At 33.9% G+C, this 15,117-nt stretch overlaps 1 protein-coding gene across 1 annotated transcript; it reads left to right on the forward strand.

Annotated features, from left to right (window-relative positions):
• Positions 1-242: 242 nt before the first annotated feature.
• On the forward strand, positions 243-12,409 carry LOC130720354 (branched-chain-amino-acid aminotransferase-like protein 1). Its single transcript, XM_057570979.1, has 20 exons — positions 243-529; positions 616-714; positions 956-1,027; positions 1,488-1,580; positions 1,661-1,798; positions 2,604-2,662; positions 2,883-2,985; positions 3,309-3,497; positions 3,612-3,712; positions 4,091-4,145; positions 4,317-4,403; positions 5,254-5,305; positions 6,805-6,890; positions 8,157-8,210; positions 8,600-8,683; positions 9,038-9,109; positions 9,648-9,728; positions 11,123-11,158; positions 11,871-12,002; positions 12,124-12,409. Exons 1-19 carry the CDS (start codon positions 452-454, stop codon positions 11,997-11,999), a joined length of 1,668 nt encoding a protein of 555 aa, XP_057426962.1. The 5' UTR covers positions 243-451; the 3' UTR covers positions 12,000-12,002; positions 12,124-12,409.
• Positions 12,410-15,117: the final 2,708 nt, after the last annotated feature.

Here is a 15,117-nt window from a genome sequence, read left to right on the forward strand (position 1 = left end):
AACACTGTTTATTTTTTCTATCAACTATCACAATAGCTTTATTGATAAGCTAATTGAAGTATCTTATTCAAATAATTTTTTTTTTAAAATAATGATTTTTTTTTTAGACAAACCCCTAAAAAGTTAAAAAAATGAAGCAGAACAAATTAAGAATTACAGCAGTAAAAAAGTGAGTGGTCCCTGTCATTTCTGTGTGCTACCCACAAATACCACAGAATTTACCTTTTCACTATGCTGAACTGAAAACCTGTTTATGTTTCGGAGAGATTGATGATGACTTGTCATTGCTGCTGCTACTGCGAGTTACGTTTCAAAAACTCCTACTCTGTACTCTGTAGTAACTCCACTCATAACTAGCTCACTTGTAACTGGGTGAGATGCGATTACAGATCAAAACTGAGATATAATCAGAAATCACTGATAGCAAGCAAATTCGAAGGTGGATTCGGCGATGGCGGAGGTGGAGGTGATTCACTCATGGTCTGCTCCAAGATCCCTCAGTACCAGTCTCATGTACTCTTTTGCTCAGGTATCAATCAATCAATCACTCACAATTTTCTGTTTCCATTTTCCATTGTTATCATGTTAATCTGTTGTTGTGGTTGGTTGGTTTAGAGGGATGACATTGAAGTGCTGGATGAGCCTCTCTATGCTAACTTCCTTCGAGTCACTGGTCTTGATAGACCCTACAGGGATATACTGCTTTCTAAAATGGTCTCTCTTTCTTACCTCAATTACGTTATTATTTAATGTATGTTTGGATACATGGTGGAAAATCACCTCGAAGCCGAAATCACTGTGTCTGGAGTGTTGTGGACAACCACGGAAGCTAAGGGAAGTTGCTTCTGTCTACCGTGATTTTGGCTTACTGTGGTTGTGGTTTTCCACTGTGTATCCAAACATGCCCTGAGTCTCAATCAATCCTCATTTTTTGTTGCTATTTTATTTGTGACAGGAACCTGATGGTAATCAGATTGTTGAAGACACAATTTATGGTCCTGGAAACAAGAAGTATAGATTCTGTAAGGTAAACGACTTGACCGCACTTCCTTTGAGATATGAAATCAGTGAAGGAAAGATGTCTGATTAGCTTCCTCTCTAGTTTTGCTCACATCTTTTTAGTAATTTGTAGTGAGCACACAGTCCTAGGCATATTAAGTGCATGATTGGATACACGGTAGCAAAACACGGTGAAACCAAAATCATGGTGGACATAAGCAAAAGCTAAGGAAAGTTGCTTCAGTTCACCATGGTTTTCTACTGTGTATCCAAACATACACTAAATGTGATGCTACGCGCCTACGCCTGCTGCTACTAGCGTTGGATTGTATCAAACTCACTGTTATCCCTGTTGTTTCCTACTTTCCTTCATATGAGAATTTGTATTGTTTGTTAAAGGAGAAATGTCAGGACACCAAATTCAATACCTTACTGGCAATTAGTTTTATATCTAACTACATTATTTATCATTACTTCATTGTCTTCAGCATATATCAAAACAAAGGGTGGTTGGGTTGTCAAATGATCTGTTGAAGAAAGGAAAACACTTCATTCTCATAAGAAATCCTCTTGACATATTGGTAAGTTGTCTTTTATTTTTATGAATAAGAAAAAGCAATGGGCCTTTCATGTATTTCTCACTTGATTGTGTATCCTGCAGCCATCCTATGACAAGGTTGTCCCTCCATCTTTCTACGAGCTGGGTTTGGCAGATCTAGTTTGTATATACAATGAACTCCGCGAGTTAGGAAAACCACCCCCTGTTATTGATGCTGCAGAACTTCAAAAAGATCCCGAGGTATTTGACATGCTTGATTCTTTTTGCTAAATAGATTATGGAAGTAAGGCCATTCTAAGGTTCATTAGAGATGGAGGGTTTGCAGTTTGAATACTATTGTCGAATGATATATTTATTACTAATTTCAGTTTGAATACTATTGTCGAATGATATATTTACTGAGGGTTTGCAGTTTGGTGTTATAGTCAGGTTCTAATACCAAATATAGCAATAGAATGGAATAGTCATTCCAGTCACACCAAACTTCCACTTTTAGAAAGTAATTTTAGTAAATCAATCCCTAATTTCATGCCACCTATTGATTTATGTTTGTCTAATTTCACAATCACAATCAGTTATTTTTAAATACCCAACATCTTCGTTGGTTTGATTAGTGGCTTTGCAGTTTGAATACTATTGTCGAATGATATATTTATTACTAATGTTTCTATATGTCCTTATAATACTATTATAGGGAAATTTATGATGTCTATCAGTTGCTCTTTAGAGTCTAGACCATTGCTTGACTAAGAAATTTCTGAGTTGTAATGTTAAACATGGAAGCTTTTGTCCTGAAAGCCACATATGGCATATTTTAGAATCGTGATAAAAAGTTCACCTACTCAAAAAAATTAATGAAACTTTATCAAATTAGCTTTACCTCCTTCTTTTTACATGATTCGGAATATATGTATATGTATGTCTGTGTGTGTGTGTGTTGTATACATTCTGTCAAGTTTTACATTTTACTTGATGCATTATACTTTTATGCAAGCCTCAACTCTATTTTAATCATACATTGATTCGTTGGCTTGTTAATCTGCAGGCTACTTTACGGGGTCTTTGCAACGATTTGGAAATTCCTTTTCAACCTGCAATGCTCAGGTATGATACTTTTCATTTTGCAAGTCCAGGCCTTGTGCTGCTTTTTTTTTTTTTTTGTTCTCATTCTTTTTCAATGTTTTCTAGTTGTCATCTTCTTAAATTTGAAAATTTTGTCAAAGTATTCATGAAGTTACAAATGTAGTGTATATAAACTGATATCCTGCAATAATTTTTATGCATACATACATGAAAAGTGACTATTTGAATCTAAACTTGCCAGTTGGGAAGCAGGTCCAAAGCCAATGGATGGGTGTTGGGCCCCTTGGTGGTATAAATCTGTACATAAATCAACTGGTTTTAAGGAAGGAAGAAAGTATCCTCAGGTATGCAATTGTTTTGTTGTGTGCCTTTAGTTTAGTTCCTAGTGCAATTTGCAAGGAGTCCAAATCATTATTACATTTGCGTTAAAAATAACTTTTTCATTGTTTGTACCATTGTCCATGATTAGTATAGTTTGATCACCTGGATGCAAGTTTGATGTTTATCGCTATCACTAGGTTTTCTTTCCATGGAAAATACTAGATCGGATATGAAAAGAAAGACAAGAATTTTATTACAATTTCTCTGATTGGTTGGGGGAGATACTCTAATTGGATAGGGGACATATATCCTTGCTGAGCTTACTGTATTTTTGTTCCCTTTTCAGCCATTTCCCTTTTCTCACTATGATTTGTTGGAGCAAAGTCTACCCTTGTACAATATGCTTCGGCGCCATGTGAAGAAGAAGTCATCTCTTTTGAGCCCTCCTTTACCTCCTCCTGATCTTCCAGTTCCTGCAAATGAGAAATTGCTTGCTTGGGTTGGTGATGAGATTGTGCCACGCGAGAATGCAAAGGTACTTCTCTTACAAAATTTTAAGGTTTCCTGTCTGTAGAAGAATAAGACATATGATTTATGTGATTAATGCACACATTCTCCTATTTTTAATTGTTACCCTGTGATCTATCAGGTTTCTGTGTTTGATTCGGTTGTCCAAGGAGGTGACTCAGTTTGGGAGGGTCTTCGAGTGTATAATGGAAAGATATTTAAGCTCGAGGAACATCTAGATAGGTAAGGGGACAAACTATAGAGAAATTGAACTTGATGCTTATTCAATAATGTATATAGCTGATTAGCCAAATATGCATAGTTGAATGATTGATATTATACACTCTATAAATTCAATTGAGGGGGTGATCACATGACAGAGATAAAGAAGAGAGAGAGCAGGTCAGAGGTGGAAATATGTGAGGGTGAGGGTTTCGGTTATTCCAATCTTTATACTAGTATTTTTTTTAACATATATGAAACGACTCATTTCAATTTATTGTCAGTTCAATTAAACTAGTAGGTTGATCATATGTCCTGTACTCTAATGTGATTTTATTTGTAAAATTATTTGATCTCTATTGATGTGGTTGATGTATAAAATTTCTTGAATCTCGTCAGGATGTTCGATTCAGCAAAAGCTTTGGCTTTTGAAAATGTTCCAAATCGAGATGAGGTAAGTAAGATGCCTTATAATCTTTCATTTATCACTCAGAATGCTACCACATTTTTATGTCCTAACGGGCTCTATCTTGGGTGTTACTGGATCTCAGTGAACAATCAGGCACCTAATTAAGTTGTCTTTGGTCTTTAGCTCTTAATAGTGATTAGTTGTAAATAATTGCAGATTAAGGAAGCTATTTTCAAGACTCTAATTAGGAATGGGATGTTTGACAATTCCCACATCCGTCTTTCTCTAACAAGAGGAAAGAAGGTTTTGTTCTTTCTCTTTTATCATTTCAGTTATGTAAATTCCTGATTGCTAATAATAATTCACATTCACATGGAAATGGCCAACAATAATTTTGGTGTGTTTTTTAATATTGTCCTGTCACCTGTGTTGAAGTTATAAGGGTAGTGTTTTAGATATAGAGGAAGGAAAATGAAGATTCATGTAAAGATGAAAAAAGAATTAAAAGGATAGTGAGAGAGAGAGAGAGAGATTAGGGTTTTGTTCTCTCTGTAATGGGATACTCTGCTAGGTGCAATATGCCTGATATATATCTATATATATATATATATATATAATATTTGGTTAAAGTGAACTATAATGTGTAGTACTACAAAGTACTAGATACAAGTACATATGGGCCAAATCTGTACACTCTCAATAATCTTCGTCTAACTCATAACCCTAACTCTTAACAGTAATATGTAAATCGGTCCTAAGAGATAATCTAAGACTACTCTAAAATCTAAATGACTCTAAAGATATGATAAGATATTTTTTATATTTTCTAAGAACTTAAAACCCTAATGATGATATAAGTACAGAAGGCTACATTGGAAACCTATTTAATGAGAATTGAGTTCATAGATAATAGTCTGATTGTTATTGATTGATTACGCTGATGAAACTTTAACCACGCTATCTTAAATAAACTGTTATTGCTGGTGTGGTTTATTTGTGAACCCTTGTAAACATTTAATATGGCAAATGATCCTATGTTTGACAAGGGGTGTATATTTTATATATTTGCTACCAACGCTATGAAACTGTCTAACATATGTGCTTCGATGGAAAAACCCATCTATAACCAATTCTATGTAATTTTTTTCTCTAGGTTACTTCTGGAATGAGCCCAGCATTAAATCTGTATGGATGCACATTAATCGGTAACTTCCTATCTGTTCACCAAATAACAATGATACTCATTCCAAAATATTTATATTCGTGAAATAACATGCATATCAATCTTGGAATAACTTTGCATGTTGGAATTTCTGGATTGACCTAACAAGATTTGTTCCATGGTTAACTTTTTCTTTTCGTGGGAATGATGTTTGTGATTGTTGATGTTAAAAATGTAAATGGGGAGATTATATGCTGTATTTTATTTCGCAATGGTCTTAGTTAGGTAATCTAGGAATTTTTTACATGTATTTTATATAACTCACTCCGTCCGGTAATTAGATGCTCGGATTCAATCTGATGCCTCTCGTTTCCTCTCTCTCAACATGGTGTGAAGAGCCTAACGAGAGACAACCCGAATCTGTGATTACCTGGTAGACCCACTATCCATCAGTGCCAATTTTTTGTTTCCTTTTCCTGAACCCATGTCTAATCTCTGATTTCCGAACCTCTTTCACTGTTGTGTCTCATTCCATAAGGTCTCTACAATCATTTTCGGCCACGTCTGCCACCGCCAGTACCTGGAACCAGCTGCCAACCCCGCCATCAGCCTCTCCTCGACTAGATCGACCCCTTCCTGGCTGTCCGAGGTCGATTAGATCCCTTGCATGCCCGCACACGACTATTAAACTAGCTATTCTTTGTTGCATGGGATGGCAAAGTGCTACGACATAAATGTTGGAAAGATGAGAATATTGCATTGGATGTATGGTCATACAAGAAAAGATAAGTGAATGTATTAGATGTAAAGCAGTGGTTACACATACTGAGGAAAATAGTAATCATGTTTATGATGGTTTTGACATCTGAAAAAAGACCAATAAAAGTCCCACTTAATAAATTTGATTAAATGGGGGATATCCCAAACCCAATAACTGGAGGTAGAGCTTGATTAAGAAAAACTCTAGGTGATACCCCTTAGAAAGGATTTTGCTAGATGGGCTCTATGAAGATTTAATATTCTTACAGAACATGGTGTGGTCGTTACCTAGTGAGAAAAGACTTCGTTGGTTTTTTTATCTGTCTACTTATGCATGAGTCACATGACTTAGTATTCAAGGAGTCCATAGGAAGAAGTGACCTTTATGACAGTTTCAATCTTGAGAAACTCTATAAAGTACTTTACCAAAACAATTACCTTTGCTCCCACACTTTGTTCATGTGATTTGACACAAGATTATTAAGGTGATCTAGGTTGGAAGTTGTGCTCTTTTTGGGATTTATGGTATTTATATGTGGTGGTTGGTAGAATTGTTTAATAGACTTGACAGGCTAACAAGAGCAACAAGTTAAGCTTTTTAAGTTTTAAACCTCCTTTTCTAGAAATATTCTGATACTTGAGGAGTTATGCAAGACAATGTTTTCAATTGGGTTTATTTTTCATGTTCAAGTTAGCTCAATTATTTCATGACTCACTCAATAATGTGCTATTCTCATGGATAAGCAATATTATTCTGAAATTGGTCTTTCTTGAAATATGCAGTACTTGCTGAATGGAAGCCCCCTGTTTATGATAATGAGCGCGGTATAGTTCTTGTTACTGCTACAACTCGCCGTAACTCTCCAAATGTAAGTTTCTTGTTTATATACTTGATACTTAAAAGAAAAGGTTTTAGAAAAGGTTTTTTCTTTTATTTTTAAATTTCCTATGTTTCAATTACTAGCGAACTTTCTGTCTAGCCAAGTGATAGTTGAACACTAAAACATTCAATTTTTGTTGTTGTATCACCTAGGCAATAATGTGAGAGGAACTGGTAGGTATCCATACTGCATACTGGTATTATAGGAACAAGTATAAAGCACTGCTCTAATTACACTTGCAGATACATAGAAAATAGTATATATAAGTTGACAAAATTAAAGATGAACTTAGAGAAGCTAGATGCTACTCTGACCCCTGGCCTAAGCCTCCTCAATTCCCTCCACAGATTTGACAACGTGACCATAAAACTGCTGCCACCTGTCCATTTGGCCTAATTCTTAATAGACTTCTCTGAACACAATCCCACTCCTTCCCTTCTACTCTTTCTTCTCTGGTCAAACACATAATTGCAGGGCATCTATTTAAGAACTAGCTTTTGGAGTTTGAACATGGGTATGTAGAAGGAGAAGAAAGGTGTTAATTGTATGAGTTGCAGAGCAAAGTTATTTCTGATTAAACATTATTTGTAAGCTCAATGTTGTCATGGTTTTCATTTATTTCCTTCCATATGTTTAATTATAATCATAGAGGTTACGGTGATAGAGAAAAAAGAGGATACAAGAGAGATAAAGAACATATCATTATGGATATGGAGAGATGAATATAATGCAACAGTGCTTCCACTAACTACGTGGTCCTTTTCCTATTATGTGTCAGCAGAAAGAGAAACATAAGAGGATAGGGAATTTATTTTAATAACTGCTGGTCTACCTTCCTATGACATTAGCAATCAAACATTACTGGCCTCATCACATCATTCCATCAGAAAGAGAAAAAAAGAGATTATCATCTATTTGGAGCTGTCATGAACATTGGCCCTACATACTTACGATAATGTTTTGATGTTTGAATATGTTTGTATATCTATAGGCATATTTATATCAAATAGAAGAGAAATTTATTCCTTTTGCATTGATTAATATCAAATGAGATTGGCACTTGTTCTTGTTTAATTTCCCTGCTTGTGCATGAAATTTTGATGAAATTATTGTCATAATAATTCAAAGTTGCATGGGTTTACTTGGGGTATAGCTTTTTTGGAATGAGATTCATTCCAAACCAACAAAATTAGTCCTTTTGGTCTGACTCTGTTGTAGACTTTCTGATCCCCTTTCCGTTGTTTTCTTTACCAGAGTTTGGATTCAAAGATTCATCACAATAACCTCCTCAATAACATACTTGCGAAGGTAATTTTCTATTCTTGTTATGAGTTTTGTTGAAAAATTGGTCATGAGTAGTATTGCAACAAGAGTTGTTGTTGAGCCAATCATGAATTTAGATAGGTAAATCTTTAGCAATATTATGAGCAGTGTTTCCTATGAAAAGTTGCAAACTTGCAATTTATTTTTCCAACCATAATTATTGTCTCTCAAATTGGGATGGACTTTTATATTTGCAAAAAGTACGGATTGATGACTTAGTGCTACAGGAGGATTTATAGGATCGAAAATTTAATTAACTGGTGCAAACATGGGGTCCCTAAGGTTTAACATATTTTCATGCTAATATTCTGTCATTCTGAATAATATTTCTTACAGCCCCTATCACAAAAATGTTGTTATTTGGCCTGGTACAGGTTGAAGGCAATAATGCAAAGGCAGATGATGCAATCATGCTTGACAAAGATGGCTTTGTTTCTGAAACCAATGCAACAAACATTGTATGTCATCAACTTAGCCTTAGTTGTTTGAAAGGCCTATGTTCTCTATTTTGCTGTTTATATGCTAGGGTTTGCTAGATAGCTGAGGTGTTATTGGAGTTGAAAAAATCTTCAGCTTTTTATTTATATACAAAACTTTTAAAAAAGAAAAAATGATAATGGATAATTTTATATCGATGACTCAAAGCGTCACTTATGTAAAACCATATTCCTGCTTCATGCATAAGTACAAAAAATATGCTATTCGATATTCATACGTTTATTTGAAATTGAGAAGTTTGCTGCATGATTTGCTACCAACTGCTGGTAGGCTGCATTTACATTTCAACTAATATATTGCTTTGATTTGTGCAGTTCATAGTTAAAAAGGGTCGTGTGTTGACACCACATGCTGATTACTGTCTTCCTGGCATTACTCGAGCAACTGTAAGTTGCATAGCTTCAGTTTGTATACCAAGTCATATACATATAAATACTATTAGAGCTGGAAGCCCTGTTCTATTTCTTTAATATAATAGTACCAATAGTGCAAGTGAAGTAAACGATACTGTGTAGTAATAATGTAATATAATTTCAATGTGTGTGAGTGACATCTGGTCAATCTGTGAGAATTTGGAAGTGAAAAAATTGAAGGCGTTAAACAACATGATTCACTTTAAACGCGAGGGATCCAGGATTATGAAGTAATAAAACCAGTTAAATATGGATATAATATAAAAAATTGTGTATCCTTTGAATATTCTATGAGATTAAGATGTATTGTATTATATAGGATGAACGCCAGAAAAAGCTGCCTACTATACACCGATTTTAAATTTTTAACTATTTATAGAAGTACCCATATTCAGCATGTTATTTTATTTGACCAGGAATAGCACCATTTTGTTGGCAAAAATAATTTTTTGAAGAAAATGGAGTAGAATGTATTCTGGCACTGATGAACTCTGTTGTTTTCCAATTTTAGGTAATGGATCTTGTGGTGAAGGAGCAGTTAATCTTAGAAGAGCGGAGAATCAGCCTGTCAGAAGTGCATACCGCAGATGAGGTTCATCTATAATACAATCTATTCCAAAAAATTTCTTTTTTATTTTCCATTGAATTGTATGACTTATGGGAATAAGGGATATTGTTAGAAGTTAGAACTCGTACCCCTAAAAGATGAGATGAGAGAAAACACAGAAACAATGGAGATAATGAACTATCCCGAATCAATATGATTCTGGAATAGAGAAAAGTCTTATACTAACAAGTCTTATTTCTCAGAGTTAGACTGATACCCAATGATCAGTTCCCACCAAACCACTAACTCCCCCAAAACTAACTAACAGAGGTGCATTCACCTCTTATATACTAACAGGATCTCTAACTCCTAGTCAGTTTGTTAATTTTGTTCATTTCTAACTTGGCACTTAACATACACCTTCTTAATAAGAGGACTAGTCCTAGACTCCTAGCACTTAACCTATCAGATATGTAGCCAATTCAGTTATATTTCTTGGCTTAATTTCATTTTTAGTCTCTCTTTTAAAGTCAAAATATAATTTTAGTCTTGCAATAAATATTACATAAATTTAATCTCTCAATTTTCAATTGCTATAAATACGTCCCTCCATCACTCTCCCACATTTTTAAATCCTCAATCCCTTTTTTCTCAAAATCTCCACAGACTAACTTGATGAAATCATTTCAAACTTTTTTCCCATCAAAACTCATCCCCCAAAACATCACATTTCACCCTAAATCAAAAGATCCCAAACTCTCTCCTTTTCAATCTCTAACCTCACATTCTGGAAAGCATTCAAATTTTATTGAATTCAATGAATTTTCCAGATTTTTAACCTTGAAAATTATTCATATCTCGAATCTATTATAAACCAATTAATAGATTATATGACGAATAAATGAAAATTTGAGGGTTTTATTCAGGTAAAGAAAATTAATAGCTTGCATTAATTGAAACAATAAAAACATGAGACAAAATTCAAGCAAAAAATAAGAGGCCAACAAAAAATACAATTAAGCCTACTTGTTCCAATCATATTGGTAGGAATTTCTGCTACCACACAGTGATGTCATGTCAAGATTGGATTTATTATGACATTGGATTCCGTTGAAAAGTATATATTGATATCTTATTCCTATCATATTGACTGAATTAATTGCTTTGAGTTTTATAGTCTATCTAGGAACACCTAGCAAAATTTAAGTTTACTCCAATATGGGACATTGCTGTTTTATTTCCATTGCACAATTGTTAGCGTATATATTAAGCATCTGGAACTTCTGCTCTTTGTTGTGAATAGCCTTTACTAATATGTTAAAAGTTCTTCAAAACCTTAAATTCAGTATGCTCCATTTCTATCTAGCTATCACTTTTTCTCCCTTTGTTCCTATATACAAATATATGTCGAGTTATATAACTAAAAGGCTTCCTTGCAGATATGGACAACAGGAACCATGGGAGAATTAAGCCCGGTGAGTTCCTTATGTTTTAAACAAAAAATTGTATGAATTATGTAATCTGACATGATAAATTACTCCGTTTGTGTTTTCTGTTTCTTCTAGTTTGCTCAGGATTATCTTCCATATTTAGAATTGATCGATTCCTTTACTTATCAATTTCACAAAGGGTTGTCATAGTTGAGCAGAATGTTGATTAGTATATGTTACCATGATAAAGCCAACTTTACTGTCTACTGTCTAGTAAGCTTCAACTAGTTTTTGTGGTAGAGTTAAGTCTAACCTGAATTCTCAAGATTGAATTTTAAAAATACCTTACAATGTATGAATGTTTTCTAGTAGATAAAATAATCAATATATGAATCAAAATGTGCATTTAATGATGAAAAAGCTCAACCTCTTGTTCATGAAATGCTCAGCATTCTGTGGCCTTTAATCCATTTTCTTCTGTAAAATGAACGAGTCCTGATCCTTATGATCTTGGCAAGCATGCTCCATACCCATCCATTGTTTATCTTGTCAACCAACCACTTATCCCAAAAGCTTAAGTTGTTGGGTAAGGGCCACTTTAATGGTTTTATATTATATTCTAACATATCTGGCTTGTTTGAATTCCTATCATTTATTAGCACAATGGCACAGAAATGTGACATTTAACTAACTTGGTTTCTGGAAGCCATTTAATCTGCTCATATCATGTACATAAACTTTTGGATACCACGTCCAGGTAGTGAAGGTTGATGGACGCACAATTGGTACTGGAAAAGTAGGGCCGGTAACAAGAAAATTGCAAGCTGCTTATAAAGAGCTGACAGAACAGTCTGGTATACCAATACAGAGCTACCTGGAGGCTTGAAAGGTGTAGCATGTTTTTCTTGTGCTCTTAGACTGTGCAAACAACTTTATACTTTACCATACCAGAATTTTTGCACTTAATTTTCATAGTAGTATTCTTTTTTTTAATTTCTTTAACTCTGCAGGCTGCAGCTGGATTTGGAAGTGAGGAAGTCTTGCTGGTGTGTAACTATTGAGAATTGCCAATCTGAGCAATTTTGTTTTCATGAGAATAAAAATGTATTAAATTAATAAATGTATAAATAAAATTTTTAGTTAATAAATGTAACATAAAGTATATGATTTGACTCCTCTAAAGTGAGAGAGTCACTTTAGAAGGTAAAATAAGTCATCACAATCGTTGATTTCTCAATCAACGGTTATGATTGTAATCATATACTTGCATATGTATAATAAACTGTGTTCTCTAAATCTCAATTTGTGATGACTTGCTTTATTTTCTAAAGTGACCCCTCTAACTTTTTGAATACTCGTTAGAAAGTATAAAAACTGAAAATAACACATTCCGATGAACTTTTTGTCTACTTCAACACAATAGTGTTTTTGATGTATTATTTTTCTGTTTTAATACTTTTTTAATGGATATCCAAACCAACTCTGAATTATAACTTCCATTCTTCTCTGTTTTTGTACTTGGTCTCCAATATAGAATCTCCCTGTCTCCCTACCATGCTTTGTGTGTTTATCTGATCTGGACAATGCATTTTATTTTTCTCAAATGTTGGATTGAATGTTATATTTGATTTTCATCACGGCCTCATTCTTCACTTTGAGTTTCACATATTACCGTTTTGTTAATCCTGAAAGATTAATGGATGGTGCTCTAGTTCTAGACTTGATAGTTCTTTTCTTTTTATGCTGAAAATTTTACAATAAATAGGTGGGTCTCTGGTTCTCAATCAGAGACCCACTTAACAAATTCAACTAGCTATGTTTTATGATTTATGATAGCCTTTTGCAACTGAATAATTAATTCTTCAGGGTTGACGAATTTATCAATTGGTTTAATTTTTTTAACTTCATTTCTGCAATTTTAACCCCTACAACAAACAATCAACCAACCCTTAAATTTACTTTTGCTAAGGTAAAATAATTAGACTCTATAAGAATTTGTTTTAATGATTTCAAGTTATTTTAAGTTGATGATTGTTTTACTATTTATAAAGACCTTTTTTGCCATATCTTAAGTTGATTAAAACCTCTCCATACACCTATCATGTCTACCGTTGGACATATGACGTGTGAAGTTTGTAAGACTGGACATGACTCAATAGATAGCTCTAGAAAGACTTTGATACATTATTAGATTCAGAATATGGTCTTACTCTATCCTAAAATGTACAAATTCTGGAAATATGCCCTACGTATGGATACCAAATGTACAAAGTTTGGAGACCAAGTCCTACAATTCACTTACACATACAATCAAATCAAACAGCCCTTTGACTCAATCTGCTGTCGCCCTGCCTATTTTCCTTTGTATTGTTGGTATGAATCAATGACAAAGGTTGATGAAATGATCAATTTCTATTCTTTCAAAACCAATTTCAAAACCTATCGAAGCTATTCATAGTAGCTTTTATCCAGAATTAATTCTGATTTCAGATTCAATTATTGAGGAATTTCCAAACATGCACATCTCATTTTGAGAACTTGAAAATCCATCCAATAATTCCTCATGCAGACCAACATTTGGGTATATTCAACATCACTTCGGTTCCTTTTCTTCAATTATTAGCTTCTCACTCTTCATTTTATATCAATCCATGTCTTGAGGTGATAATTGTCATTGTGATTTTAGCAACTCTTTATCTTTTTGCTGTGCACCTTTTGATCAACGAAAGGAAGACACTGTCTCCAATCTCAATACTATGTTCTTTATTACTTTGCCAGTTTGCCTTATGTAGCTACATGCTCTGAGGACTATTCTTAATTTCTTATGCATCTCTTTTTATATGCTATATGTTTCTCTTAGAGCTGCAATCCAAGGACATTTTTATATGTTTTGGTATAAGTAGCACCTACCAACAAATCTTATGATAATTCAACTTGTTCCGTTTTTTAAGAAGTATGAACTTTGAAATAATGCAAGAGAGAGGTTGGAATCTATGAATGCCATATTCCCCACAAGATAACAAGGAGGTGAAAACAAAAAGGTGTTATGAGTTGGAATCTTCTAAAACTATAATCCAGGAACTTGTTCAACAACCGATGAATTACTATTATTAATTTACTATTACTATATTATATTTCAGAAGAAGACGCTATGGCCCATGTAGAGTTGTAGACCAATTCATGTGAAATCTGACATTAAAAAATGGGAGCAGTGAGAGGGACAAAAGCTAAAAAAAATGAAGGTATTTCATTTTCACCGTGCTATGATGCCTCTCACTCACTAGTCTTGTTTTAAATAATGAACAAGCATGTTCATTAGGAATTCATATTGACATTCATAGTAATTAACATGTTGACTTTTCAATCATGTGAAATTCTCTAACATATGGTTTATTAAGCTTAAATTAATCATTGTCATCTTACCCTGTTCTTGCTTCTTTAAGTTTCAAAGAATTTAAGCCTCATGAGCGTTACGTTTGAGAAGTTCTAAACCTTAAACCAAGAAAAAGATCAGCTTATTCTAAATTTCAATTGCTTAATCTTTTTATTTTTAAATCAATTGCTTAATCAGTCTAAACTGGACTGTTTATTTTCACCATATTTACTAATAATTAACAACTATCATTTGCCTATAAAAATAATAAATTTATTCATTGATTACTAGCTTCTAACTCTCCAGAGTCTTGCCTGTAAGGATTCCTCTTTCTCTATATTACCTTTTTGCTGATGCTATTGAATTTGTTTGGTGTTTTTATTTTAGGATTTTTTTCCTCCTCTATAAGTGGATAACTGGGCTTTTTGGTAAACTAAGATTGTTGGTGAACACTATTTGTTTTTGTGCGTTTTGATAAAACTTATACCTTGTCCCATTTAGATAGCTCACATGGTAAACGAGTTTAGAGACATTCCTCCGAGGCAAAGTTCGAACCCTGTTATTGAAAAAAATCCATCCATCCGCATCCTCAACTAAGCATCGCTTAGTTTGTATGCGGTGAGAGAAATGC

Source organism: Lotus japonicus, chromosome 5 (assembly GCF_012489685.1).
Source record: "Lotus japonicus ecotype B-129 chromosome 5, LjGifu_v1.2".
Lineage (NCBI taxonomy): Eukaryota > Viridiplantae > Streptophyta > Magnoliopsida > Fabales > Fabaceae > Lotus > Lotus japonicus.